Below are 26,919 nucleotides of genomic sequence, written 5' to 3' on the forward strand. Positions count from 1 at the left end.
CTCAATCATATCTCCCCTAAGTCTACACCTTTCTAGAGAGTGCAGATTCAGGGCCCTCAGTCTATCCTCATAGGGAAGATTTCTGATACATGGGATCAACTTTGTCATCCTCCTCTGTACGTTTTCCAGTGCATTTATATCCATTCTGGAAGATGGTGACCAGAACTGTGCAGCATAATCTAAATGAGGCCTAACCAAGGATATATAGAGTTGAAGAACAACCTGAGGACTTCTATTATTTATACTTCTTGATATGAAGACAAGGATTCTGTTAGCTTTATTATGAACACTTATGCTCTGTTGTCTTGGTTTCAGATTACTGGTAACCAGAACTCCTAAATCCTTTTCGCAGTCAGTTGTATTCAGATCTACACTATTCAGTTTATAAGTGGCATGGTTACTGTCTTGTCCAACATTTAGCACTTTGCATTTGTTTATATTAAACTGCATCTGCCACTTCTCAAACCAAATCATCCAAATTCAAATCATCCTGGAGTGCACTAATGGCTCAGCACTGGACGTAACTGGGAGAGCTACAGCCCACTCCACACCCCAAACTTATAGCCCCTGTCACTGACCTTCAGTTTATAGGATGCAGGGTGGTTTTTGGAGACATTTTATGGAGAAAAAATGAGTCATAAGCCGCAAAACCTAGTCTCAGTGAAGCAGTGACATCTTATAATCTGCTGATTTTGCAACTTTCTTTGCAGACATTACATTATAATGGCAATGGATATGCCTGTTCCTATCTATACCATTCAACTTTCTTCAAATTGGTTTGCTAGTTCTTAGGTCTATGCAGGGGGAAATCCACATAAGTCATATTCACCACCTAAAATGCAACTTGCAAAAGTAAGTGTGCTGCCAAGTAACAGCTAAAAATTTGTTCTAATACACAAAATATACTGTATATAAAACAAAATCCATCAAAAAATTATTAAAAATTATCACTTATTGGTAAATTACATACAATTATAAAAAAAACATCAAATGATCAATATTTACATCTGTAATATGTTTGGTGGCATAGCCCCGACCGCACCCAAGATCAAGACCAATCTTCAGTTCACGTTTTATATCCAGAATTCGATCCGACAATCGATAGCCAACCTGAAAGATTTAAATGGATATGATTGCCTTTATGTTTACAATAACTGTCTTAAATATATGCAATAAAAATTCTTTTAACTGTAGCAATTTATTTTTAAATTTCACAATTTTTTTTTTAACACATTGGCCATCTCCCACCAAGGCAGGGTGACCCAAAAAAGAAAAACTTTCACCATCCTTCACACATAATCAATGTCTTTACAGAGGTGCCCAGATATGTCAGTTTAGATGTCACTCCAAACAGCCAATATCCCAAACCCTCCCTTTAAAGCACAGGCACTGTACTTTCCACCTCCAGGACTCTAAGTTTGGCAAACTATTTCCCCTGAATCCCTTCACAAAATATTAACCTGTTCACACTCCAACAGCTCATCAGGTCCCAAAAACCATTTGTCTCCATTCACTATCTAACATGCTCACACATGCCTGCTGCATGTCCAAGCCCCTTACACACAAGACCTCTTTTACCCCCTCCCTTTGTCCTTTCCAAGGATGACTCCTACCCCTCCTTCCCTCCATGACAGATTTATACACACTCCCCCCCAAAAAAAGGCCTACCTCTTCCTTCAGATAATCAAAAACAGCAACATCTGGGTTTCTGGCAGCTCTCTCTCTCTGCAGCAACTTGGTATGGCGATCAAAGACATTTACAACATTCCCTTGCTTTGAAGTAGCAAAGTTTGATGAATGAATCCTGTAAAAAATTAAAAATATTCAGAATGTATGTTGACACTGACATGTATATCGTGTGATAAAGTAACTGGATAATACAGTTTCATCACATTACTAAAGAGTACTGTAACAGTACAGTGAAATGAGAGTGGATAGCTGGTAATGATGAATGTGGTGGATAAAGCTAAGATTGTTTTATTCTGACTGCAACAACAACGGATAATCATGTAACCAACAGACATTGTCTGTTGGTTACATGATTAACTGACACAGTGGATTTTGTTTTGCATTTCTAAAATGCATTAAATCAAGGTCTGTTAAATCAAGAGTTTACTGAATTACAAAAAAAATTCTTTTAAGTCGAACTGAATGCAGTATTCACATAAAAATGAGTTCATTCATCACAGTTACAAGTTTAGCTTTGTTTTGCTTGTAAATACATTAATTACAACAGAAAATTAAGAAATGCAGGCTTGCAAGTGCAAATACAGTACATGTACTGTATACAGTTAAGAAAAGTAATATTAAAAAAAAAGTTCAAATCTTATTACAACTCATGGCTTGCGAAGTTAAAATTTGAAGTATAAAATAAACTGTCACTAAGTAACGGATGAGTAAAACACATGTGTAACACTAGTTATCTTTACTGATAAAATGTTTTGTCTGTGCTGAAGGCTTTATCAGTCAACTACAGGGATGAACTGGAATCCCGAAGATAGCAGATGAAGTGGAGAGGCAGTATGAGGTAGAGAATCAGTTCCTCAGTGCTGATAGAAAATAATCAGTCTCTTAGCCTGAGACTGATTATCTTCCACTAAGGCTGAGGGACTGATTACCTCAAATTATGTCTCCACTTTGACTACTGTCAATAAGATTGAAATTTTTCCCTGTCAATAAAGATCCCTAGTGTTGTATGTATTTTACTCATCAACTAGTCGGTATTGTATTCCATTTATAACATGATTGCTAACAAGCTTATGTGCTAATTTCTGATTTATGAGATATACACCAATCTACTAACCAGTAATGTACTGTCAAAAACATATATGTTAACAAAATCAATTAAAAATCTATATACAAGTACTTCTGGAGATACTAAAAATATAATTAAATCTGCAAAAATAGAAAAAAAAGAAGAATGAAGCATTTACCATTGAGTAACCGAAGTAAAAATTTCCTGTCCAAATAATCCAATTCCCCAGAATCCACAACCATGGGGAAATGCCAAATATCTTGCAACAGAATACATCAAACGTTTTGAAATAATAATTTCTTCTGTGGAAGATAAAATTTTTTTTAATACATATATAACAGCAATGCTACAAAAAAACTTCAGTCAGGCAATTAACAAAAAAATATTTAATGACTCTATTGGTAACAGGATAACTATTGGTTTGCATCTGCATATATGCCTGAACATTTATCTTTTATAATCCAGGAGAATATCTCAAAAGTGTCACTTTTATTCATCTATACTACTGTATGTACACTGTAATAAACTTTTGTATTTAAAACTGGCATACTACATACATATACACACACATACACACATATGAACATATACACACTTTTTTTTTTTTAAACAAGTCGGCTGTCTCCCACCGAGGCAGGGTGACCCAAAAAGAACGAAAATCCCCAAAAAGAAAATACTTTCATCATCATTCAACACTTTCACCTCACTCACACATAATCACTGTTTTTGCAGAGGTGCTCAGAATACAACAGTTTAAAAGCATATACGTATAAAGATACACAACATATCCCTCCAAACTGCCAATATCCCAAACCCCTCCTTTAAAATGCAGGCATTGTGCTTCCCATTTCCAGGACTCAAGTCCGGCTATATAAAAATAATCAGTTTTCCTGAATCCTTCACTAAATATTACTCTGCTCACACTCCAACAGCTTGTCAGGTCCCAAATACCATTCGTCTCTATTCGCTCCTATTTAACACGCTCACATATATATATAGATATAACCCCACCTATAAGTATGTTAAACAACCATGGTGACATCACATACCTAAGGCCTAATTTTACTGGAAAATAATGTCCCTCTCTCCTACATACCCAACATTGAGCCTCACTATCCTCATTAAAATTCTTAACTACTTTCAATAGCCTTCCACCTATTCCATATACTGTACTTGCAATATCTGCCACACTGTTTCCCTATCCACCCTACCATATGCCTTTTCTGAACCCATGAATACAACAAAAACTTATTTATCTTCATCTTCCCACCCAGCCACACACATACATACATATATATAAATGTATTGATGGAAGGATTTTGGAGTAATTTTTGTGAAGCAGAACCATTTTAGCCAGGAAAAACATACATATCCAAGATCTACATAAGTAACAAAAATAAAACATGAACAAACATATCCATTCACATAGATGACGTACACACATTCTTACACGTTAGTTTTCCAGGTTGGAAAAAATACTGTACTACTTCTAAAAACTTAAATTGAAGAAATTGAATCCATGACTCACTTGTTATGACAATGGAAGAGGCAGTTTTTGATTCCAAGCTTCATGAGGAATTCATATTTATCTTGTATAATAATAGTGGAAAATTATCTGCAGCTTATTCATCTTCTATCAAACACTCCTCTTGAACAAATTGTTATAGTTTCTTCAATTTCATCAGTATTGTTATGTTGTCGAGGAACAGATTGTGTAATCTTTGAAATTGTTTTCATGACCAGATTTCCATATAACAATTACTGGGGTACAAATTGATACCCAGTGCTCAAAGTGAAATAAGCAAATAAGAATAAAAAATCACATAGCATTTTAACCAGGCTTAGCAAGAAAAATAAAACTTAAGAAGTCCACTGTATAAACATCCATACATGTGCAACTATCATGAACATAAATATAAAATATTCATTGATTTATTAAATTGTCTTAATAACTAAAGAATGCATAAACTTCATTCACTAGCACATACCCACATTATCACAATACATAAACATAAAAATTAAATAATCATCAACTTCACAATAACAAAGTGAGGCACAAACTGCATGTCTCCCACTGAGGAAAAATCCTGAAATTATATTTTTTCCATTACATGCATTGATAAAGTCTTGGAGAAATAAACTACAAACTGTGGCACAGTGCAGCGATCACAGAGGCAACAACACAGATCAAACCCTGTATTGTCATGTCTATTATGAAGGGTGTTTGACAGGAACATCAATCACACACTTTGTATTTTTTCGTGCTCACTTATGCTTTCCATTTATCAGCCGCTTCCCTACGTGCATCAGGCACTAATTGGTTCTTCATTCCTCCTATCACTGTACCAGCAGCTTCGGATGCCAGGATAATTGGTTGAACAACAGTGGGTGGAATCTGACGTAGCACTCCACCAATGGCTCCCGATACTCCTTTGTGCTGATGCTCCTCTGTTGCTGCTTGCACAATTGCTGAAGCTGTCTCTCCAATTCCATCTCTAACAACACCATATGCTGTAGTAACTCCCTCACGGATATCTTGGGGCTGACCAGCACGTAATCGATATCTATGACGCACACTAGGTCCAGAAGATACCATGTCATACATTGTCTCTGCAGTTGACTGAATAAATCCTACAAAACGTCCTGTTAAATCAAGAGCAGCATGTGCTGAAGAAGTGGTAAAGGCTGATGTTCCACGCTGAATACCACGTACTAATCTACCATCTTTTTGATACTGCTCAATGGGCAACAAAAATAAGTCTCGAATACCTCCGACCAACTTGCCAACAGAATGCATTGGCCCAACACCCCCTAAAACAGACGGAAGTTGATTGCGCCGAATGTCGTTCACCCATTCATTAGTAACGTACTGAATTAGCTTGTTCATTCCCAGGAGGCCAGATTTATGAACAATGCTTTTCAAGGTTAATTCAGACTGATTAAGCTGTCCTAGTCCAATTATCAGACCAGCAATAGGTCCATACTGAGAATGAATATCTACATGCTTGCCATGATAATCAATCTTGATAGGTACATCAGGAGAGAACACAAAAGATTTAAAGTATGGTGGAGAATTTTCATCAGCCTTACTGATTTTTTCCTCTGTTTCTGACAATGGTGATTTCTCTTCTAAATTAACAAGGAGTTGTTGATTATCCATTGCAGTGGGCTGAGCAGTCTGATTAAGATTTACAGTCATAATTGGAGCTTGAACCAGGGTTGCTGACTGTGGTCGTTCCTCCTCTCCAGTTTCTCCCACTTTATCTGATGCAAGGAGCTCTTCGAAGAATTGAAAGAGAAAGAGGAGTGCATCTTGATCTACATGAAGTCTAATGGGCTGCAAAGAGATCTTGAGACTAGTTTCCTGAGGACCATGCTGTCCATCAGGTCTTGTGGTAAGCACTTTTACCTGAACCATATTTGCATGAGCTTGACGTGGACATGTCTCAGATGAGAACTGATACAGGAATTTGTTAATCTTGGAAGAAGTAAGTCTATCTCTTATTTCTACATCATGAATGAGGAGGACATTCCTGGATGCCTGTTGAACAGTTTCAGGATAAATCTCATACTGGAAACGAACTTTGCTTAACTGCAGTTCTAGGAGAGTATCGTGTTTCCGGCCTGGACCCCCAACTGCTTGCCACACCATATGTGATCGTTGCTGTGGACTATGAGGTGGAGATGTCTTAAAAGTTGTGGGTGATGTGTGACCAGCTGAAAAATGAGCCTCACCAGCTCTTACTGTTACAGAGGGTTCAGTTGAAATGTAAGTCATCTGTGGTGAAGGTGTACTGGATGGATAACTTCCACAAACATAGTCTGGATTGCCATTGGAGTCACTGATAGTAACACGACGAGTATGAGTAGGTGTACTGTAAGATGGAGTCTTAAAATCAGAGCCACCATACATGTGCCACACAACTGTCAACTCTTGAAGAGTATACTTTACTGATGCAGTGGGGAAATGTTTAGGAGCCCTGAGCTGATCAACTTTACCAAGAGGAATAGAAAAATGGTTGTCAATAATAATAATGGGGTCTTGAGTTAAGAGTCGCACCTGTGGTTCACCAGACGGAGACTTGATGCCTGTGCCAGGTGCATCATCAAGAATACAGAACTCTTCATCAGTACCAGAGCTACATTCTTCAAAATGATTGTCCAATTGTTCCTTCAATGCTTCCTTAAGGGCATATTCAGTGTCTGTTAGTTCAGCATCACAGGTTGTCTCCTCTTTCTTAGATAAATCTTTTGAAGCAGCTGGCACTGAAATTATATTCTGCTTAATGTTATCATCTGGAAAGAAAAACACTTCCACCCCTTTCTTCAAATACTGAGCTGGGTCAGTTTCATCATCTTCACATGATGATGATGAAGGTGTTGACTCAATCATAGCATCATCCATCATACCTCTAACAATCTCCAACTGCTGGGAATCACTTTCTTTCAGCCGTAGGTTGAAAGTGGTCTCTTGAGTTTCAGAAGGTTTCATGGTTGCACATTCACTGGTGGGAGAAAAGGCAACACTTGTGGGATATATTTTAGCAGGTGCAGCTTCTGTTGTCGTTACTGTTGAGGCTTCTTTTGTCAGATCTCCATCACTGGCAAAGTAGATCAAGAGCTCCAGCAATGCTTTGCAAGAATCAGCGCAAGTACGAACATGAATCATATTATTAGAAGCCAATAAATCAAATTTAGGTTTCTTTTCCTTCTTATCTATTAGCATTCTTAAGCACAATTCAAAAACTCCTAAATCTGCTACACAAATGTAATTCTTCTTTAAGTCAACACTACGTACAGAAAGTTTGTCTGATAAAAAGAGAGCTGCATCTTCAATAATAAAATGTAAAACATTTACATCACTTGCAAGTGTTAGATTGCTAGAAATGGAGCATGCATCAACAGTTAACATTGCTCTTAATGGTAAGTGTAAGGGACGATAATCCAAAGCACATCCCCATAAGTGAAGATTCATTTCTACAACAATAGATGGAATCACATAACCTGCAATAGGATAATCTTGGACACCAAACATATCCCCAAGTTGTGTAACCCAACTCTCTGGACTGCTGCACATATAGTGACGAAGTGTAGTTCCTCTTACACAGCCTGCTAAAATGATAGTTTTCAGGTTACGGCTCAAACTGAAGTCCATTTTCAATGCTAAAGTGATCTGATCTTGGCAATCTTCACTCTGATTCACTCCTGCACCTAATCTTGTTATAACACCATCATCATTAGGATAAAGTATAGCATCTAATTGTGAAGTAGACAGTGGGGTTACGGGATCTAATATTACTGGACGGTCTGGAGTGATATTGGCTGCTTTGTGATATATATGCCCTTTTTCAGCCCAAATGCAGGTGTAACCCAAATCTGGATTCCCTTGGTAACCAGTTGCATTAAATATTGTACCTTGATCAACAACTACCATTACTTCACCATGCTGGCCTGGAAGTACGTTGTTCTTGGAATCTCTATATGGGGTTCGTATACTGGCCACAGCATGACCCAGTGTGAGTTTAAATGCCAAAGTTGTTTGTTTCTTGTTCTTACTTGGTTCATGAAGCTGCTGCTGTTTCATTCTTTGCCTGGCTTTGTGTTCATACACTGAAAAAAATTGTGACTCTCCTTCCTCTTCACTATCACTTCCAGCAGCATGTGCTGAAGGGCACATGGTAAACTGTGTTGTACTTTGGTAAATACTTTCATTCATAAACACCGAAGCCAGATCCAACCCACCTTGAGCAAAACCCAGATTGCGGTTGCTCTGACTTGCTGGTTTGGGAGCAGAGGGTTCCCACAACAATAGGTCTGATACCAATCTATTATACAATACCTCGTATATATGTTTAGAGGGTAGTATTAACTGTGAATTAGGCAAGTGAAGCTCTATATTCAACTGAACATTTTTAAGTATATTTTCCATAAATTCTAGAACTTCTTCCTTGTCAGCAGGTATAGTTATTTCACCTACATCATTATCTCCAGCTTGTTGGGTGGCTACTTTTCTACGACTAAAAGGGTTTGGTTCTGTTTCACTTACTTCTTCTAAAAACCCCATCATAGACTTAGTCATGATGCTTTCTTGTCTAGGAGCTTCTTCTTCTAGGGACATCCATGGTTGTAGTGGATGAACCATCACAACAACATGTGGAAGATCAAATCCTCTTTCAGCACCTTTACTAGAGCTAGCTTGCAATAGTGATATGGGAACATCCTCTTCTCGCTCTTGAAAATACACATGTACATCACCACTTCGTATCTCATAACTACTGTAAGGCATGTGAGGATCTACAGTAGTAACAAACTCAAAGTCCTGCAATACTAATGAAAAAATATCTTTTCTAATATTTCTCTTCCACCATGGCACTCGGTCCATATTGGATGTAGGTCTCAAGTCAGGTATGGGAAACCTAAGTTTGAAAGTGAAGGACGTTGATGAAACTTTAATATTTACACGTGTTTCTGGGTGTAATGTTGCATCATCAAGAGTTTGCTTGAAGCACGCCTGATTATTTATATAGCTAGGTGGAAGCTCTGGGGAAAAACTGTCCTCTGTAGCCTTTGTACAAACCTCTTGCCTATTAATTAGAGCACTAATACGATCTACAATAGACATATCAATCTCTGACACACAATCACCCAGGCTCACTTTAATATCCAACTTTGGTGTGCTCAATCTTCGGGTTCTTCCAGTGGGAGTCATATTTTGAGACTGAGAAATGCTTATTCTAAGTCTGGGCTCAATGGCACCACTATAAATAGCTTCAGATAAGGGTTCTTTTATCTTTTCTTTGAAAGACAGTAATTCTGAATATTCTATCTTCACTGGAGATACCGAGGAGTCCACAAGGCACTCGAGTATTTCAGCCCAACCTAAAGACATATTAACACTCATCTCCCATTTATTTGCTAAGCTTTTCTCACTTCCTTCCACAGTTAATGGGGCTGCCATAAATCTCAGATGATTAACCTGACATGCTTCACTGAATCTTTTCCTAGCTTCCTGAAAAATATTATAGCTATAACCAGATAACCCATGTACACCAAGGGTTAAAAAAAAATCTTCAGATTTGGCTTGCATTTCAGCTACTGATGCCTTTGACACCATATTTGAGTTCTCTACATATGTTGTCAAAATATCTTCATGAAGAACCACAGCTGCTACACTGCTAATTTGCACTCTGAAATGGGTTGCAACTGCAGAAGGATCATCTGTTAATCTGCTTCCACTCTGCTCACTTTTTTTCCTTCCTGGTCCACCAACAGAATGATCTCCTACCATCACACCAACACCAGTGTAACGAAATGAAGGCGTAGTTGACACTCCAGCTGAAGCAGACCTCACTGTGCTGCTAGACATGTTTGAACTAAATGAGCTATCCATATCAGAGCAACTAGACAACTGACTACTTGACATATTTCTAGCAAGTCCTTTACTGCCACCACTCATGGGGAAAAACTCATCATCACTATCCTCTAGTGGAGTAACTGACCAACCCTGATGTTGATTCAGAGCATGACTAGACACAGGTGGTGTTCTTAATTCCTTGAGAAGTTCATTTTCAACTTTCCTGAAATCATTTGGATCCATTGGTTTTTGCTTTCCCCCTAAAATCCTAGGATCACTGGGCTCTAAGTCCAATTTGTCTGGAGATGCCACACCTTCTGAGAGCTCTAGAAGCAAATGAATCTGCCTTGGTGATAAAAACATTATAAGTGATCCACAGTTCATTCTTAGATCTACTTTAGGTCCCATGACATCTGCTTGCTTCAGTTTCAAACTAATCTCTTGTGAGCCTGTAAATTTTGCAAACAGAATTGGTTCCATGGGAATGCTAGAATTTGTGATCAACTTACGGACAGTTTTCTCATGATTGTATTCAAACTGCTTACCTTCAGCAGGGGATGTATCTGCTGTCTTAAATGAGTCACCAGAACCTGAGCCTGAAACTTTGGAACCTGAATCAGGAGATGAATTTGATTCTGATGAAGGAATTACTACTGATTTACCTACAACTTTAGATTTAGCAGGAAACTCATCTGTGTACATAGTTAAGCCTTCAATATGAAACTTTTTAGATGCAAATGATTGATGTTCAAATCCAGTTTTGCTTGCTTCACCATTTGGAGTAGTTTTCCCTAATCCTGCTTCATCAAAGTAGTCTATCTTTTTAATTCTTATCTCTAAGGAGACACCTGACTGACTACCTTTTGGAGTGTGCTCCAATCTGATAATCGTGTCAAGGAATCGAACCTTAATTCTATTAAGTACTGTGTCTATTGCCTGAGCAAAATGTTCAATGCCCTCAATTGTTTGACTAGCATCTTTGTCAGTGATTCCTTCCATTTCACACTTCTCTTCATGATGATTAAGGCACTCCTGAGCGATCTGCATGGAAGTTGTCATATTCATAGACTCAATCATCGAGTCTACCATAGATATATCCTCAGACCTTTGTTTGGGTTCTATAGTTACCATCAGCCCTGAAACTTCCACAAAACAACTTTCAGAAAGAAGGGCCTTCCAAGGAACAGTCACACAAATTTCACCAATATATCCATCTACAAATCTGAGGGGAAGATTCAGCTGGTCAGCTACTTCATTTAAAGCACCAACATCTAACGTTAATTCCTTTATGGTCCCAGTTCCTTCGTACAAATCCACTGTCAGCTGATCCAAACTGAGCTTCTCTTCCAGAAACTGTCCAACATACCGCTGCAGCAAGTACCTAATCGCCCTCTTCTTGATGGCATCCGACCACGGGAAGTACCAGGGCATTTTGGATATGGTTTCTAGTCCTAGTCGCAACATGTCTGCTAAATTTCACTTCCCATCCTGCAAATATCTTTTGTGTTGAACTACGTCGCAAGTAAACAAGGCCAGACGTGCGTCAGGTCGCACGCTACACCCGGGTCGCGCAGCCGCTCTCAACCTCCTTAACAACCGACACACAAGTTATACTACAAGCACAAACAGGCGTAAATACCTCGAGTTAATGAGTAAAGAGCCGCGTGATAACCCCCAAAAAATTATACGAGGTAAAAGGTTACTTCAAGGTTGTGGGTTTGTCAAGTGCGTGACATGGAGATACCAGGTGGGAGTCCCACAACAGCTGGAGAGTTCCAATAATGTTGGAGGAAGATCAATCAGCTGATTCACATGATTTTTATCTTGCCTCTGAATGCTACTCATCCCTGACTCGTTAGCAAGGCCAAGACAACACATTTCCATCACTAACACCACAGTTACCCATCACGCGCAGCCGTTGTCATTACATTTGCCTCAGAACGGTGTAAAAGTAACACTTACCCTCCACTGATCTCTGCTCCTTCTCCCTACTTTACCTAACTGAATTTCAGATGTTCATTTTTCTAAATGAAAATTTGGAATGATGCATCTGTATATAATAACATTAAAATAAATAATTATGCATTCAAAGTCTGACTGTAAGATGATTTGAAATAAAACTTCAATGGTTGTTGACATCCGTGTACACACTTACCCAGTGATCGATAAAGTGCCTTCAACTACCCATCCAGTACAATAACAATTAATAAAAAATAATAAACGAGCTTATTTAAGGTCCCAGATATGGAAACGTCAAAGATTGTGATGTGAAATTAAATACAAACACAATTTCTTTATTGAAGTGCTATGGAAAGTATTGCTTATCTCCAAGATAAGTAACATATTTCCTCTAAGAGAAGTGTGAATGGTTATTCTCACAGGGACCAAATATACAGTAAATGACTGCCTTTTATAGCTAATGAAATGTTGAATTATAAATTAAAATGTTAGGACATAATTTATAATAAATATATTTAACTTTAGAAGTATAAATGGGAGTATTAAGAAGTAATTAATATTTTTGTGTGTATGTTTTTTTCCAGGACACAGTTAGTCTTGTTATCGTCGGTGTTGGTTGACGTCTCATCAGGTTATATAGTCGTGAGCTACAAGAAACAACTGTGCGGTCAAAATGTTAACATGAACACCTGCATAAAGGCCCCAGGCACCTGATTAGGTGAAAATTGGCGGTGGGGGCGGGAGATAGGAGTGAAGGGCGGTAGATGATGATGGAGTCGCCCGGAGCTGCGGCAGGAGGGAGGCAGCCCTTGACTTCTACACCAGTTGGTCCTGTGATTGACCGATCTATCAGCTGTGACCCAGACTTAATTGCCACGTCTGCATCAACCTGTAGTATTAAGCCGCAAGTCAGCCAACATTCCCGTTCCTATGTGCAGAACCACCTGCTAGTTGGCCAGCACAACCACCTTCAGTGAGTAAATACTACCTATGGCTGGACTATGGGCTCCTAGCATATAGTCACCAGGTATTTTAGCTTAAAAAATACCATCCCTTCCCCAGGGAGGTTCTATGATGCTGGTGAGGGGCTCGATCCAAGGAATTGAAGCTGCCTTCTCGGATTGAACCGGAGTGCCTCCCATTTCCCCCAGGCACTGGATGAACCCTACGGGTTAAGTGTTTCCCCCAGTGATGTAACGATCATAATTTGCCTTAAAAATATTCTTATGAAACATAAAAGTGTATCTATAGCCATTTGTCTTTATATGTCTGTCTATCGCCACCTACAGAGTGACGTCCGAGATTGAGTGTTTTTCATGTGTTTTGTGTACAGGTAGGTATCCTTTCTTAAATTCATTTTCATGTGTATTCTGCTTAGTAGTTGCTAGTTGTGTAATTTATCTAACTCTGGATAACCCATAGTAAAGTGTTGTACTATGAGTGTGTACCCACCTATATGTGGTTGCAGGGGTCGATTCACAGCTCCAGGCTGTGTATGTGAGAGAATGTAGTTAGTGTGCACTTGTGACTGTATGTGCATGTGAGTGAATGAGTGTGCTTGAGCCTGAGAGTTAGTGTGAGTGTGACAGGATGATGCAACCAGGAAAACAAGAGGTTTTAAATCAAAGAATACTGCAGATGGCAAGGGTTGAATCTAGGACTCTCACCAGCCTCCCAAGAAGCAGACCTTTGGTGCTCTGGACTGACATCTCTTTTATAACCCATGTGGCTCAATGGTACAGTCACGGGGCCTAATACTTGTATGCACCACTGGTCGAATCCCCATTCGTTCTCTTTATTGACAATCATTCATTATGACTCTTACCTGGGGGGGGGAGGTTCATGGGTCAGCACCCCCCATGACCCTCCCTCCAACTAAGCCTCCCATGGATCAGGGCCATACCAACCACGCTATTACTACTGGCTGCATGCAGTCTAACACCTGATCAGGACCTGACTTTATCCAGTTCCCTCTTAATAGCAGCAAGGGGTCTGTTGGCAATCCCCTTATGTATGGTGAATGTTGCATAGTCTTGGACCCCTTATACTTATTGTGTTATTTCTGTGTACACATGGCTTTCCTTCATTTCACTAGGAACATTTGGTAACATCTTGGACCAATCCCTCTTAAGATTTTTCCCAGGTGAAAATTATATTTTTCTTACCTTCACATCAAGGAGTATAGGGCAAGGATATATGGCTTTGATGGGTATGAGAATAGATGCAACATGAAAGCTATGGGAGTGTGTATCAAAATGGGATCATAACAAACATAATTGTTGGTGGATGATACACCTAAGGCCCAGAATTGCTGGCTTGAAAATCATCCTATTAGAATTCTTGAGGCTGAAAAGGTTTAGCACTTGGTTTTTATTATAATAATAACTGAGGCTGAAAGTTAGTGCTGGGCCTGCTATTCACATGGAATAATTTGTAATATATGCACTGTCTTGCCAGAGGCGTGCTGATACGACAGTTTAGATGTCCCCCTAAACAGCTCGGGCACTGTACTTCCCACCTCCAGGACCAAAGCCCATCTAATGGCTTGTGTGAGCATATTACCTTGCTCACACTCCAAAAGTTCAACAAGTCCCAAAAACCATTTGTCTCCATTCCTACCTACCACACTGACATATGCCTGTTGTATTACAGGCCCCTTGCAAACAAAACCTCCTTTACCCCCCTTCCATCCTTTCCTAGGACAACCCCTGCCCCACCTTCCCACCACTACAGGTTTATACACCCTCTAAGTCATCCTGTTTTGCTTAAATAGCAATGCACTTCTTGCCAAATAGGGCAAGCAAAAATTTGTGTATACAATAATTTCACAAAAATTATTTTGAATCTAACAAAAAAAATATGTCACTGTGTTTGTTTATTATTAAATGATTGTGAACTTATATAAAATATATTTAGTTGGATTAGGCTAAATTAAATTGTGCTTGTTATAATAAGGTTAGGTAAGTTTGCTAAGGTTCTTTAGATAAAAAATTGATGATTTTTACATTAATGTAAATAAAAAAAAATATCTTTAAAATGTACAAGACAAAATTTTTGAAAGTACTTAATTTTAAATGAGTTCTTGCTAACAAATCGGCCATTTTCCACCAAGGTAGGGTGGCCCGAAAAAGAAAAACTTTCATCATCATTCGATCTGTCACTGTCTTGCCAGAGGCATGCTTACACTACAGTTATTAAACTGCAACATTAACACCCCTCCTTCAGAGTGCAGACACTGTACTTCCCATCTCCAGGACTTGAGTCCGGGCTGCCGGTTTCCCTGAATCCCTTCATAACAGCATGTCAGGTCCTAAAAACCATTTGTCTCCATTCACTCCTGTTTAACACACTCGGGCATGCTTACTGTAAGTCCAAGCTCCTCGCACACAAAACCTCCTTTATCCCCTCCCTCCAACCTTTCCTAGGCCAACCCCTACTCTGCCTTCCCTCCACTACAGATTTGTATACTCTTGAAGTCATTCTATTTTGTTCCACCCTCTCTTCATGTCCAAACCATCTCAATAACCCCTCCTCAGCCCTCTGGATAATAGTTTTGGTAATCTCACACCTCCTAATCTCCAAACTATATTCACACCACACACTGCCCTCAGACATGACATCTCTACTGCCTCTTGACTCCTTGTTGCAACATTCACAATCCATGCCTCACACCCGTACAAGAGCATTGGTATAACTATACTCTCATACAGTCCCCTTTTTTGCTTGCATGGATGAAGTTCTTTGTCTTCACAGACTCCTCAGTGCATCACTCATCTTTTTCCCCTCATCAATTCTATGATTCACCTAATCTTTCGTAGACCCATCTGCTGACACGTCCACTCCCAAATATCTGAAGACATTCACCTCCTCCATACTCTCTCCCTCCAATCTGATATCCAATCTTCCATTACCTATTTTTTTTTTATCATCATCATCACCTTACTCTTTCCTGTATTCACTTTTAACTTCCTTCTTTTACATACCCTACCAAACTTATCATCAACCAACCTCTGCAGCTTCTCTTCAGAATCTCCCAAAAGCACAGTGTCATCAGCAAAGAGCATCTGTGACAATTCTCACTTTGTGTTAGATTCTTTATCCTTTAACCCCACACCTCTTGCCAACACCCGAGCATTCACTTCTCTTACTACTCCATCAATAAATATATTGAACAACCATGGTAACATCACACATCCCTGTCTAAGGCCTGCTTTTACTGGGAAATAATTCCCCTCTTGCCTACATACTCTAACCTGAGCCTCACTATCCTCGTAGGATAGTGAGGCAAATGTATGGCAAAGGAGGTAGGTTACTGCCTTCAGTAACCTACCTCCTTTGCCATACATTTGCAACATTGACCCCCTATCCACCCTATCATATGTCTTTTTCAAAAATCCATTATATATATATATATATATATATATATATATATATATATATATATATATATATATATATATATATATATATATATATATATATATATATATATATATATATATACAGTGGAACCTCAAAAATCGAACTGCTCCCAACACAACCAATTATGTAAGTGTATTTTTGTAAGTGCTTTTATAAGTGTATTTTTGAGGGTCTGAAATGGACTAACCTAATTTACATTATTCCTCATGGGAATAAATTAATTCTGTAAAGGCACTCGAACAGCCTTCTGGACCAAAGAAATTTCAATATTTAAGGTTCCACTGTATATATAAAATATAGGGAGGTACCACCTCTAGAACTGTTCTGGGGACCCTCATCCTCAGAGAAAAGAATAAACTTGCTTCAGGGAAAACTCAAGGTTCTCCCTGAAGCTGTTTGAGAATTTTCTCCTACCACCCCCTATATTTCAAGTACAGTGGACCCTCGACTAACGCTATTAATCCGTTCCTGAGAGCTCATCGTTAGTCAAAATTATCGTTAGTCAAGTTAATTTTCCCCATAAGAAATAATGGAAATCAAATTAATCCGTGTAGGACACCCCAAAGTATGAAAAAAAATTGTTTTTACCACATGAAATATTAATTTTAATACACACAAACTGAAGAAGACATGCAGTTACATGACACTTACCTTTATTGAAGATGTGGTGATGATTGATGGGATGGGAGGAGGGGAGAGTGTTGATGGTCTTAGTGTTTAGAAGGGGAATCCCCTTCCATTAGGACTTGAGGGGGCAAGTCCTTTTCCAGGGTTACTTCCCTTCCCTTTAAATCTCGCAAACCAACCTTTGCTGGCCTTAAATTCACTCACATCACCACTAGTTGCTGGAATTTTTTTAATTAAATCGTCATGCAACTTCCTAGCCTTTTCACGTATGATCGCTTGAGAGATGCTGTCTCCTGCTATCTGTTTTTCATTTATCCACACCAATAACAGTCTCTCAACATCTTCGAGTACTTGCGATCTCAGTTTCGAAAACATAGTTGCACCTTTGGCAAGAACAGCTTCCTTGATTGCCGTTTTCTTGCCCACAATAGTAGCGATGGTTGATTGGGGTTTTGTGTACAACCTGGCCAGCTCGGAGACACGCACTCCACTTTCATACTTAGCAATGATCTCTTTCTTCATATCCATAGTTATTCTCACCCTTTTTGCTGTATGGTCGGCACTAGAAGCTTTCTTGGGGCCCATGGTGACTTATTTTGCAGGTGCAATCACTAAAAAGGCTGTGATAATATGAAATGTTCCGATTGTATCCTTGGAAGTGACCGCTGTGGCTGGCTGGCTTGTAAACACTGGCCAGAAGTGGACGCGTCTCAGACGGAACGAATATTGTTGGTCGAGTTTTTTAGCGCTAATCGAGGCAAAATTTTTGCGTTAAAATGTATCGCTAGTCAGATTTATCGTTAATCAATGCCATCGTTGGTCGAGGGTCCACTGTATGTTTTATTTAAAGACAAAATACATTGGCCAAACATTCACAAAAATACAACAGAAAGTAAAACAACATAGGTAACTCAGAGCTACATCTCGAATACTTCGTCCAGCTCCCCTGCGGTGGGCCGCGTGCCCAGAATGCTGCAGGCATTTCCTCTCTGGATCGCAACACTGAGTCTCTGAAAGAGGAAGCTGGTCGCCCTGTGGTCCTTGGTTTCTTTGATGAGCTTTTCACCCAGCTCTTTGAGGAACTTTAGAGCACACTTGCCCCATGCTCCAAGGGTCTCCGACCCTATTGGAATGAAGTTATAGCAAGGGGGAAGGTCTTCATATTTTCGGATCTTCTGGGTCTCCCTGTGGCTGGCGGCTCCACCCCCTTCCACTACGGAGTATGGCAAGTAGGTGTCTGCCAATGTGGCGGCGCAGGTGTAGTCCCAGGCAATCTGCTTTCCATCCTTCCAGGGTAGCATAGTGGCTCCATCAGGACACTTTTGACGTGTGTGTGTATGCAACATTAACACCCCTCTGAAGGAGGGATGTTAATGATGCTTTTATAACTGTAGTGGAAGCACACCTCTGGCAAGATAGTGCTAGAGTGAATGATGAAAGTTTTTCTCTTTCGGGCCACCCTGCCTTGGTGGGAGAAGGTCGATGTGTTAATATAAAAAATATACATGTGTATATATATACACACACACACATACAAGATCTTTTGCACTGTGTCGTCAGGAGCCATGCAGTGTTGCAAGATTAGCAACAGATTGTAGGGAGAAAATTCTGAGGCAAGGCAGAAGCATAAAGCATATAATAAACACACACACACTCAGTGGCCACTTTATCAGGTACACCTACTCATTAATGCAATATCTAATCAGCTAATTATGTGGCAGCACCTCAGTGCCTAAAAGAATGTAGACTGAACATCAGAATGGGTGAATAAATATGATTTGTCATTTTTCATGAAATGATTGTTGGTGCCAGACTGGGTGGTTTGAGTACTATCTCAAACTGCTGGTCTGGGAATTTCACGCATATTTTCTAGAATTTATTGAAAATGGTGTGGGGGGGGGGAAGCCAGTGATTGGCAGTATTGTATGCGAAAATGTCTTATTAATAAGGTCAGAGAGAGGCCAGACTGGTTCAAGCTGACAGGAAGGCGACAGTAACTCGAATAACCATGAATTACAACTAGTATGCAGAGGAGCATTTCAGAATGCAGACGTCGAACCTTAAGTAGATGGGCTACAGCAGCAGAAGACCACAACAGGTTCCACTCCTGTCAGCTTCGAACAGGAAGCTGAGGCTATAGTGGGCACTGGCTCAGTTAGTCTGACAAATATGATATCTGCTGCGACATATAGATGGTAGGGTCAGAATTTGGTGTAAACCTTTGGGATGTGGAACGGGAATAGGAGATTCTCACCATGAATGTGCAACTGACAACTGCATCAATTGCATGATATGTTAACAGGGGCAGGATCTCCAAGGAGTGATTCCAGCACCTAGCTGAATCCATACTATGAAGAATTCAGGCTGTCCTGGGGGCGAAGGGGGACGCTTTCCAGTACTAGAAGGGCATACTGTAAATGTTCATGAAACTGTAAATATCATAAATAAAAGTACCGATACTGTGGCTGGAACAATTCACGTCAAACACACACTTTGAAAAGAAATGTTTCGACATTTTGATTCGTTCTGAGTCATTATGAAGTCACAATAAAGAAAATGAGAAGAAAACTAGAAGACAGGTCAAGTGAAGAAATTCCCGAAGACCTTTCAGAAGAAACAAGGAGAAGGCTTGGGTCAGGTCAAGTGACGTGTGTTCAGGAGATTATGGCATTATGCAGTGTTTTGAGAAAGACGATAATCAGCTAAATTAATTAGTGTTTAGGATGCGAGTGTCAACAAGTTAATAAATCGTGCGTGGCAATTCTGTCAACTGACCTAGTCGCTTGACTGAGCAGACAAGCCTATCCTGGGGCCGAGCCCCTAACAAAAACTCGGAACTGACACTGGTAAGCCACAGGTATGATATAGTGAAAGTCACAGGGCTAATATTTTTTTTCCTTGCGATAACAACAGCTAGGAAACTCATTTTAAACAAAAAGGCACAATACCGTGACTGGAACAGTACACAGATAACCCACACATAGGAGAGGGGAGCTTACGACGACGTTTCGGTCCGACTTGGACCAGTTACAAAGTCATACTGACTTGACTTTGTAAATGGTCCAAGTCGGACCGAAACGTCTTCGTAGGCTCCCCTCTCCTATGAGTGGGTTATTTGTGTAAACTCATTTTAAATTCATCTGTAAGAGTAAAAAGGGACTTCGTAGGTTTCTACCTTCAGGTGTCACTATTGCTTTCACATCAGGTTACCTTAATAAAACCCCTATGTGGGCGATACGTTGCCTTTAATATAAATGTTTTCTCTGCATTTACCCTGTCATTTTACCATACCAGGTTACCTCATATTTTCGGGTATCGTAGTTCCTATGTTCCAGTTCCATTACAAGGCTAGCCTGATAAGTGAGACTGGGCTAGCTGCTGCACGCAGTCCGACACAAGCATAACCACTTGGCAGATCAGGACTTTGCTTCATTTAACAAAGTTTCCTCTTGAAGACATTTAAGGATAATTTAGTAATTCCCTTTATCCTTGATGGAAGGTCATTGTAAAGTCTGACCTTTTATGTTTATCGAGTAATCTGTGTACTCTCTGAACCCCTGCCTTTTGTTGCGGGTATTTTGCAGTTAATCATGTCTCCTGCTTTTGTAAGGAGTAATGTCGTCTCAAGATTTAGTTCTTGTCCCACTTCGCGTAAATTATATTTTTCTCGCTTGCCCTCCAGGGAGCACAATTTGGGTGAAATAACATATTGCCGACAGTATAAGCACACCAAGTTGCAAGGCAAGCTTTATTTGGAGCTCTGTTCCACAAGGCACAGTACTCGCCCCCATCTTATTCCTTATCCTCATATCAGACATAAACAGAGATATACATCACAGCACCGTATCATCCTTTGCGGATGATACTAGGATCTGCATGAGGCTGTCATCTGCTGAGGACGCGGTTAACCTCCAAGAAGATATAAACAAAGTTTTCCAGTGGGCAACGGTAAACAATATGATGTTCAATGAGGACAAATTCCAACTACTCCGTTATGGAAAACTGGAGGAGATAATAACTAGAACAGAGTATACTACTGACTCCGGCCACACAATAGAGCGGAAAAATAATGTAAGGGACCTGGGAGTAGTAATGTCTGAGGATCTCACTTTCAAGGATCGCAACAGTGCTACGATCGCACGTGCAAAGAAAATGATAGGATGGATAATGAGAACTTTCAAAACGAGAGATGCCAAGCCCATGATGATCCTTTTCAAATCACTTGTTCTCTCTAGGCTGGAATACTGCTGTACATTAACATCTCCATTCAAAGCAGGTGAAATCGCAGATCTAGAGAGTGTACAGAGATCCTTTACTGCACGTATAAGTTCTGTCAAGCACCTTAACTACTGGGAACGCTTGGAAGCACTTGACTTGTACTCGTTGGAACGCAGGAGGGAGAGATATATCATAATCTACACTTGGAAAATCTTGGAAGGAATGGTCCCAAATCTGCACACAGAAATCACTCCCTACGAAAGTAAAAGACTGGGCAGGCGATGCAAAATGCCCCCAATAAAAAGTAGGGGCGCCATTGGTACACTAAGAGAAAACACCATAAGTGTCCGGGGCCCAAAACTGTTCAACAGCCTCCCATCAAGCATTAGGGGAATTGCCAATAAACCCCTGGCTGCCTTCAAGAGAGAGCTGGACAGATACCTAAAGTCAGTGCCGGATCAGCCGGGCTGTGGCTCGTACGTTGGACTGCGTGCGGCAAGCAGTAACAGCCTAGTTGATCAGGCCCTGATCCATCGGGAGGCCTGGTCATGGACCGGGCCGCGGGGGCGTTGATCCCCGGAATAACCTCCAGACTGCCATCCTGCAGCAAACAGCAGAGTATATATACCAGCTTGAGCAGGAGAAGACTCGCCTCCAGGCTGCCATCCTGGACAGTATTTCGCCCTACGTAGAGCTTTATCGCACAGCAAAACGTTGTCCCAGTAAAAGATTGTTCTACAGCATACGTCCTTGTCAAGTACAATTTGAGGTGGCTCCAGCTCCTTTATTTCTTGTCGGTGTTTTATACCATTTTCAATATAGGCCGGGCTATGGGGGTAGAAGAGCCCACGAGACCGGTAATCGGTACAACATATACTGGGTGGCTAGTTGTAGGATGACTGAGTCCAGCATGTACTATGCACCACTGGAGGTCACCTGTAAATTAATCTCTGTCCCTTTCTTTTTGAAATTGATACGCTTGCATCCAACGCGTGTTCCATCCTCAGCCTGTGAAACCTGTCGCCTGCGTCTGAAGTGAATTGCTTGTAGGTTAAGTGTATGGATCTGGCTCCATGGTGTTTAAGTTCATGTTTGCAAGTGTCGTAATCACGTTTTCCTTGGTCCTCTTTTCTAGTGTAGTTCTTGAGTTCCTTAAGTTTCTTCTCGTAGTCCACTTCTTCCCTTCACACTCAGTTCCGGTAGTAATCTCGTGACGAACTGTTAGATGTTGCTGTTACGAGAAGAATGAAGAAACACCATTCGTATACCTGTCCATCTTATTTTTAAAGCTATCCAAAGTACTCGCTTCTATGATACTAATAAAAATTTCATTCTTTACATCGATTAGTTGTGACCTTGATATCCAAATACCATTACAGAGTGGGTGGCAGAGCCCTTAGCTTTTTATGAATTATGGTGGTAAACCATTCTATCTTTTCTAGTACGTTTATATATTTGATCAAGTACTGGCTGCAGTGTGTTGATACAGTATATAAAATGGAGCTAAGGCAGGTTACGTTTAACAAGTGACCTAAATCTTTGTTAAGTCACCTGGGAGCCTTATTTGGTGTTGTGACCTATTCAGAGCATGGCTCCACTGCCGCCCTCAAGTAAGTCTCCATAGCATACTAATACACACCACTTGCAGAGATTACTTTATGATGCCGCGGCTTGTGCCAAGTAGCCAGACTAGCAGCAGTATGCAGATACATTGGTTTGTTTAATTAAATACATTCTTTTACCATTGTTTTGTTCGGTAGATTACCAGAGATTGCTGATGATTATATTAATGCTAAATATCACACTCCTGGAGGTTATTCTGGGGATCAACGCCCCCGCGGCCCGGTCCATGACCAGGCCTCCCAATGGATCAGGGCCTGATCAACTAGGCTGTTACTGCTGGCCGCACGCAGTCCAACGTATGAGCCACAGCCCGGCTGATCCGGCACTGACTTTAGGTATCTCTCCAGCTCTCTCTTGAAGGCAGCCAGGGGCTTATTGGCAATTCCCCTAATGCTTGATGGGAGGCTGTTGAACAGTTTTGGGCCCCGGACACTTATGGTGTTTTCCCTTAGTGTACCGATGGCGCCCCTACTTTTTATTGGGGGCATTTTGCATCGCCTGCCCAGTCTTTTACTTTCGTAGGGAGTGATTTCTGTGTGCAGATTTGGGACCATTCCTTCCAAGATTTTCCAAGTGTAGATTATGATATATCTCTCCCTCCTGCGTTCCAACGAGTACAAGTCAAGTGCTTCCAAGCGTTCCCAGTAGTTAAGGTGCTTGACAGAACTTATACGTGCAGTAAAGGATCTCTGTACACTCTAGATCTGCGATTTCACCTGCTTTGAATGGAGATGTTAATGTACAGCAGTATTCCAGCCTAGAGAGAACAAGTGATTTGAACAGGATCATCATTGGCTTGGCACCTCTCGTTTTGAAAGTTCTCATTATCCATTCTATCATTTTCTTTGCACGTGCGATCGTGGCATTGTTGCGATCCTTGAAACTGAGATCTTCAGACATTACTACTCCCAGGTCCCTTACATTATTTTTCCGCTCTATTGTATTACCGGAGTCAGTAGTATACTCTGTTCTAGTTATTATCTCCTCCAGTTTTCCATAACGGAGTAGTTGGAATTTGTTCTCATTGAACATCATATTGTTTACCGTTGCCCACTGGAAAACTTTGTTTATATCTTCTTGGAGGTTAACCGCGTCCTCAGCAGATGACAGCCTCATGCAGATCCTAGTATCATCCGCAAAGGATGATACGGTGCTGTGGTGTATATCTCTGTCTATGTCTGATATGAGGATAAGGAATAAGATGGGGGCGAGTACTGTGCCTTGTGGAACAGAGCTCTTCACTATGGCAGCCTCCGATTTAACTCTGTTGACCACTACTCTTTGTGTTCGATTTGTTAGGAAGTTGAAGATCCATCTCCCCACTTTCCTATTCCTTTAGCACGTATTTTATGGGCTATTACGCCATGATCGCATTTGTCAAATGCTTTTGCAAAGTCTGTGTATATTACAGATATTTTTCAGCATGTTCAGATTTGTTGTAATTGTCAGTAGTTCTTTAAATCATCGCCTCCGCGGCCTAGGCTTATAAGAACATAAGAACATAAGAAAGCAGGAAACTGCAGCAGGCCTGTTGGCCCATACTAGGCAGGTCCTTCACAAACCATCCCACTAACAGAATACTTGCCCAACCCAATTTTCAATGCTCCCCAAGCAATAAGCTTTGATAATTCTATTCACTCATGCGCAAGTCCCACTCAAATCAAATCGTGTGTATGGGGAAGTACCCTGTCTGGTGTGTTCTTTCTTGAATTCTATTGTGTTTCTCGCCTTCTTTACCAAAGCGCTGGCACTAGAAGCTTTCTTTGGGCCCATGGTGGCTTATTTAGCAGTTGCAAGCACAAAAAAGAATGGAATATTACGAAATGTATCATATGAAAGCATGGGGTGATGGTCACTCGCCAATAAACAATGCCACACTGACTGGGAATGGTGTGTGGGGCGCCTTTGTGTGGCAGGGACACTGGGAGGCCGCTTGTACACATTCCGGATGACCGATGAGTGGCAAGGCAAATTACGAACCGCAAGGCTATATTTTGACGAAAAAAGTCGTCGAAAGGTAAAATTTACGAAACCCGAGGCTTATGAAACTCGAAGGTCCACTGTAGTTATAGTTACTGTGGTGCATATGAGAAATAAAAAGTAACTTACCATTACGTCCTTCATAGAACCACTGATATCCTCCTGGGAGAACCTCTTCCTTCTCTGCCTCTATAGACGAGAGGAGAGTCGGGTGATCGAGAAAGTCTGCAGGTATCTCCTGCCGACACATAGCACACCTCTTGCTCTGGTTTGCTACACCCTTGACACAAAGGAAGCAAAAAATGTGAGAGCAAGGAAGGCGGACTGGGTGAACACACTTCTGTAAGCAAACTGCACATTCAAGTTCCTCATCTTCATTATCACTTTTCTGTTGTTGCTGGAGCACACTTGTTTCAGCTTCACAGTCATCAGACTTTTCCTTGAGGCTTGTTAAACCAAGTTCTTCTTTAGCCTCAGCTTCTGCCATCACTCTCTATGTTCCTTGGGTATACCAAGTTTCTTGGGTATAAGTTTCCTGGGTATACCAAGTTCCTTGAGTGTCGGTTACTTATGTCAGGCCTCCTAAATTGGAAGTGAAATATTACAAGAATAAGAACAAGTAAGAAATATGGTGGAGAATAAAGCTAAGTGTGTGCAACGCACATAAATGGATATTTGTAAGCTTTTCCTGTAAGCCACCATGTTCATAAGACAGAAAATACAATAATCCTGTCAGAGTGCAAAACATTTAACAGGTCTCCATGTCACTCGTATAATTGGACAGTTTATTTAACAGAGTAAAAATGTCTTCTCAGTTACGGCTCGTAGCTCTATGCACACCTGGGTGTACATTTTGGTTTGGATGCATTCACAGATGGGTAAACACGCCATAGTCCCAGTGTATACACAAATTTTTTTTACACATATGCTAGACGAAAATTGGAATTTTCAGCAGCAGTATATTGACTCTACTCTGTAAGGAAGCCACTTTTCTGTCTGGAGGTGCATACAACGTATGTGGCAGGGGTTTAGTCTGGACAGGTTTCCTGGACATCGATCGCCCGCTACTGATCCATACTGCATCCAGTTAGACTTACCATACCTCACCCTCTTGTCATGTTGGCCCAATGATACTCACGAAACGCCATTGAAAATATTATAACGTTCTGCTCAAGGAGAATTTCGTTAGGCTCTAACTAGATAAAGTTCTTGAGCTAAATGTTGCAATAAAGGCTTAGGTTGTTTTATGTCTATCACCTACTTATATACTTGTTGCCTCTTCTGCCTTGACCCACTTATTATCTGATCGCAGGTGTCTAGTCTCGGCTCCTGGCTCCGCCTTTAAACTGACTCCCTAGAACGCAAGAAATAAAAATGCATCATAATTCACTATTGGAAAATTGTGGAGGGATAGTTCAAAATAACTTGTCGAAGTTACATGCTGCGAGAGCAAGAAACTCGACAGATGGTGCAGGGGTAGTATAGAGCCAACTCAATAAGTGTAAAGGGACCAAGACTTTTCAGCACTCTCCATTTGAGAGGAATTATCAATAGACCCCTAGGCGTCTTCAAGAGGGGAATGGATAAGTTCCTCAAGATAGCTTCCGATCAGTCGGGTTGTGGTGACATTCTTGGACTGGTTGATCACAACCTCAGCCAGAAGCTTGGTCTGGGACTGGTGCAGGGGCGGTGACCCCTGAAATTTTCAGGTAACTGTGTACGAGAAAAACAGCAGGCGTCCATACCGAGACTGCCTACTTTTTTATAATTAGCTCCTGTTATATATTATCTAGATGTTTGACACGAGAGGATAGTAATGTAAAAAGCTTTCATACTCTCCACCACACCCGCCTGGTGTGGCTGGCAGGAGTGGTGGGGTCATACAGCGCCCGGGGAAAGGGAGATAATTAGGGTCACTCTGATTCCGTGGCTTTCATCAGCATTAAGCCGCCCCTCTTGAATTCAGGAGTCCTAAAGGGTA

General features: G+C 40.7%; 3 protein-coding genes across 6 annotated transcripts in view; 1 reads left to right on the top strand and 2 right to left on the bottom strand.

The window, feature by feature from the left end:
* The window catches only part of LOC128696535 (arginine-hydroxylase NDUFAF5, mitochondrial), a 32,099-nt gene extending 19,865 nt beyond the window's left edge, over positions 1 to 12,234 (bottom strand). For 2 of the 4 annotated variants that reach the window (XM_053787820.2, XM_053787817.2), the window contains exons 1-4: positions 4,284 to 4,424; positions 2,934 to 3,014; positions 1,669 to 1,804; positions 1,006 to 1,110 (exon numbers count right to left, since the gene is read on the bottom strand). In XM_053787820.2, the coding sequence (XP_053643795.1) occupies positions 1,006 to 1,110; positions 1,669 to 1,804; positions 2,934 to 3,014; positions 4,284 to 4,327 (366 nt within the window). In that variant the 5' untranslated portion in view covers positions 4,328 to 4,424. Of the gene's footprint in view, positions 1 to 1,005; positions 1,111 to 1,668; positions 1,805 to 2,933; positions 3,058 to 4,283; positions 4,425 to 12,071 lie in introns of those variants that run through there. The other 2 variants (XM_053787819.2, XM_053787818.2) reach the window with 2 other exon arrangements.
* Positions 4,284 to 12,041, bottom strand: Atg2 (Autophagy-related 2). The gene has a single exon (XM_053787813.2). The coding sequence runs from the start codon at positions 11,571 to 11,573 to the stop codon at positions 5,025 to 5,027; it is 6,549 nt and encodes a 2,182-aa protein (XP_053643788.2). The 5' UTR covers positions 11,574 to 12,041; the 3' UTR covers positions 4,284 to 5,024.
* Positions 12,235 to 12,652: 418 nt separating the features above from the next.
* LOC128696532 (protein Aster-B) overlaps positions 12,653 to 26,919 on the top strand; it is a 156,766-nt gene continuing 142,499 nt past the window's right edge. Inside the window, exon 1 of the mRNA XM_070094665.1 lies at positions 12,653 to 13,041. Within this exon, the coding sequence (XP_069950766.1) occupies positions 12,833 to 13,041 (209 nt within the window). The 5' untranslated portion in view covers positions 12,653 to 12,832. The remainder of the gene's footprint in view (positions 13,042 to 26,919) is intronic.

The sequence above is a fragment of the Cherax quadricarinatus genome, chromosome 47 (assembly GCF_038502225.1).
Source record: "Cherax quadricarinatus isolate ZL_2023a chromosome 47, ASM3850222v1, whole genome shotgun sequence".
Lineage (NCBI taxonomy): Eukaryota > Metazoa > Arthropoda > Malacostraca > Decapoda > Parastacidae > Cherax > Cherax quadricarinatus.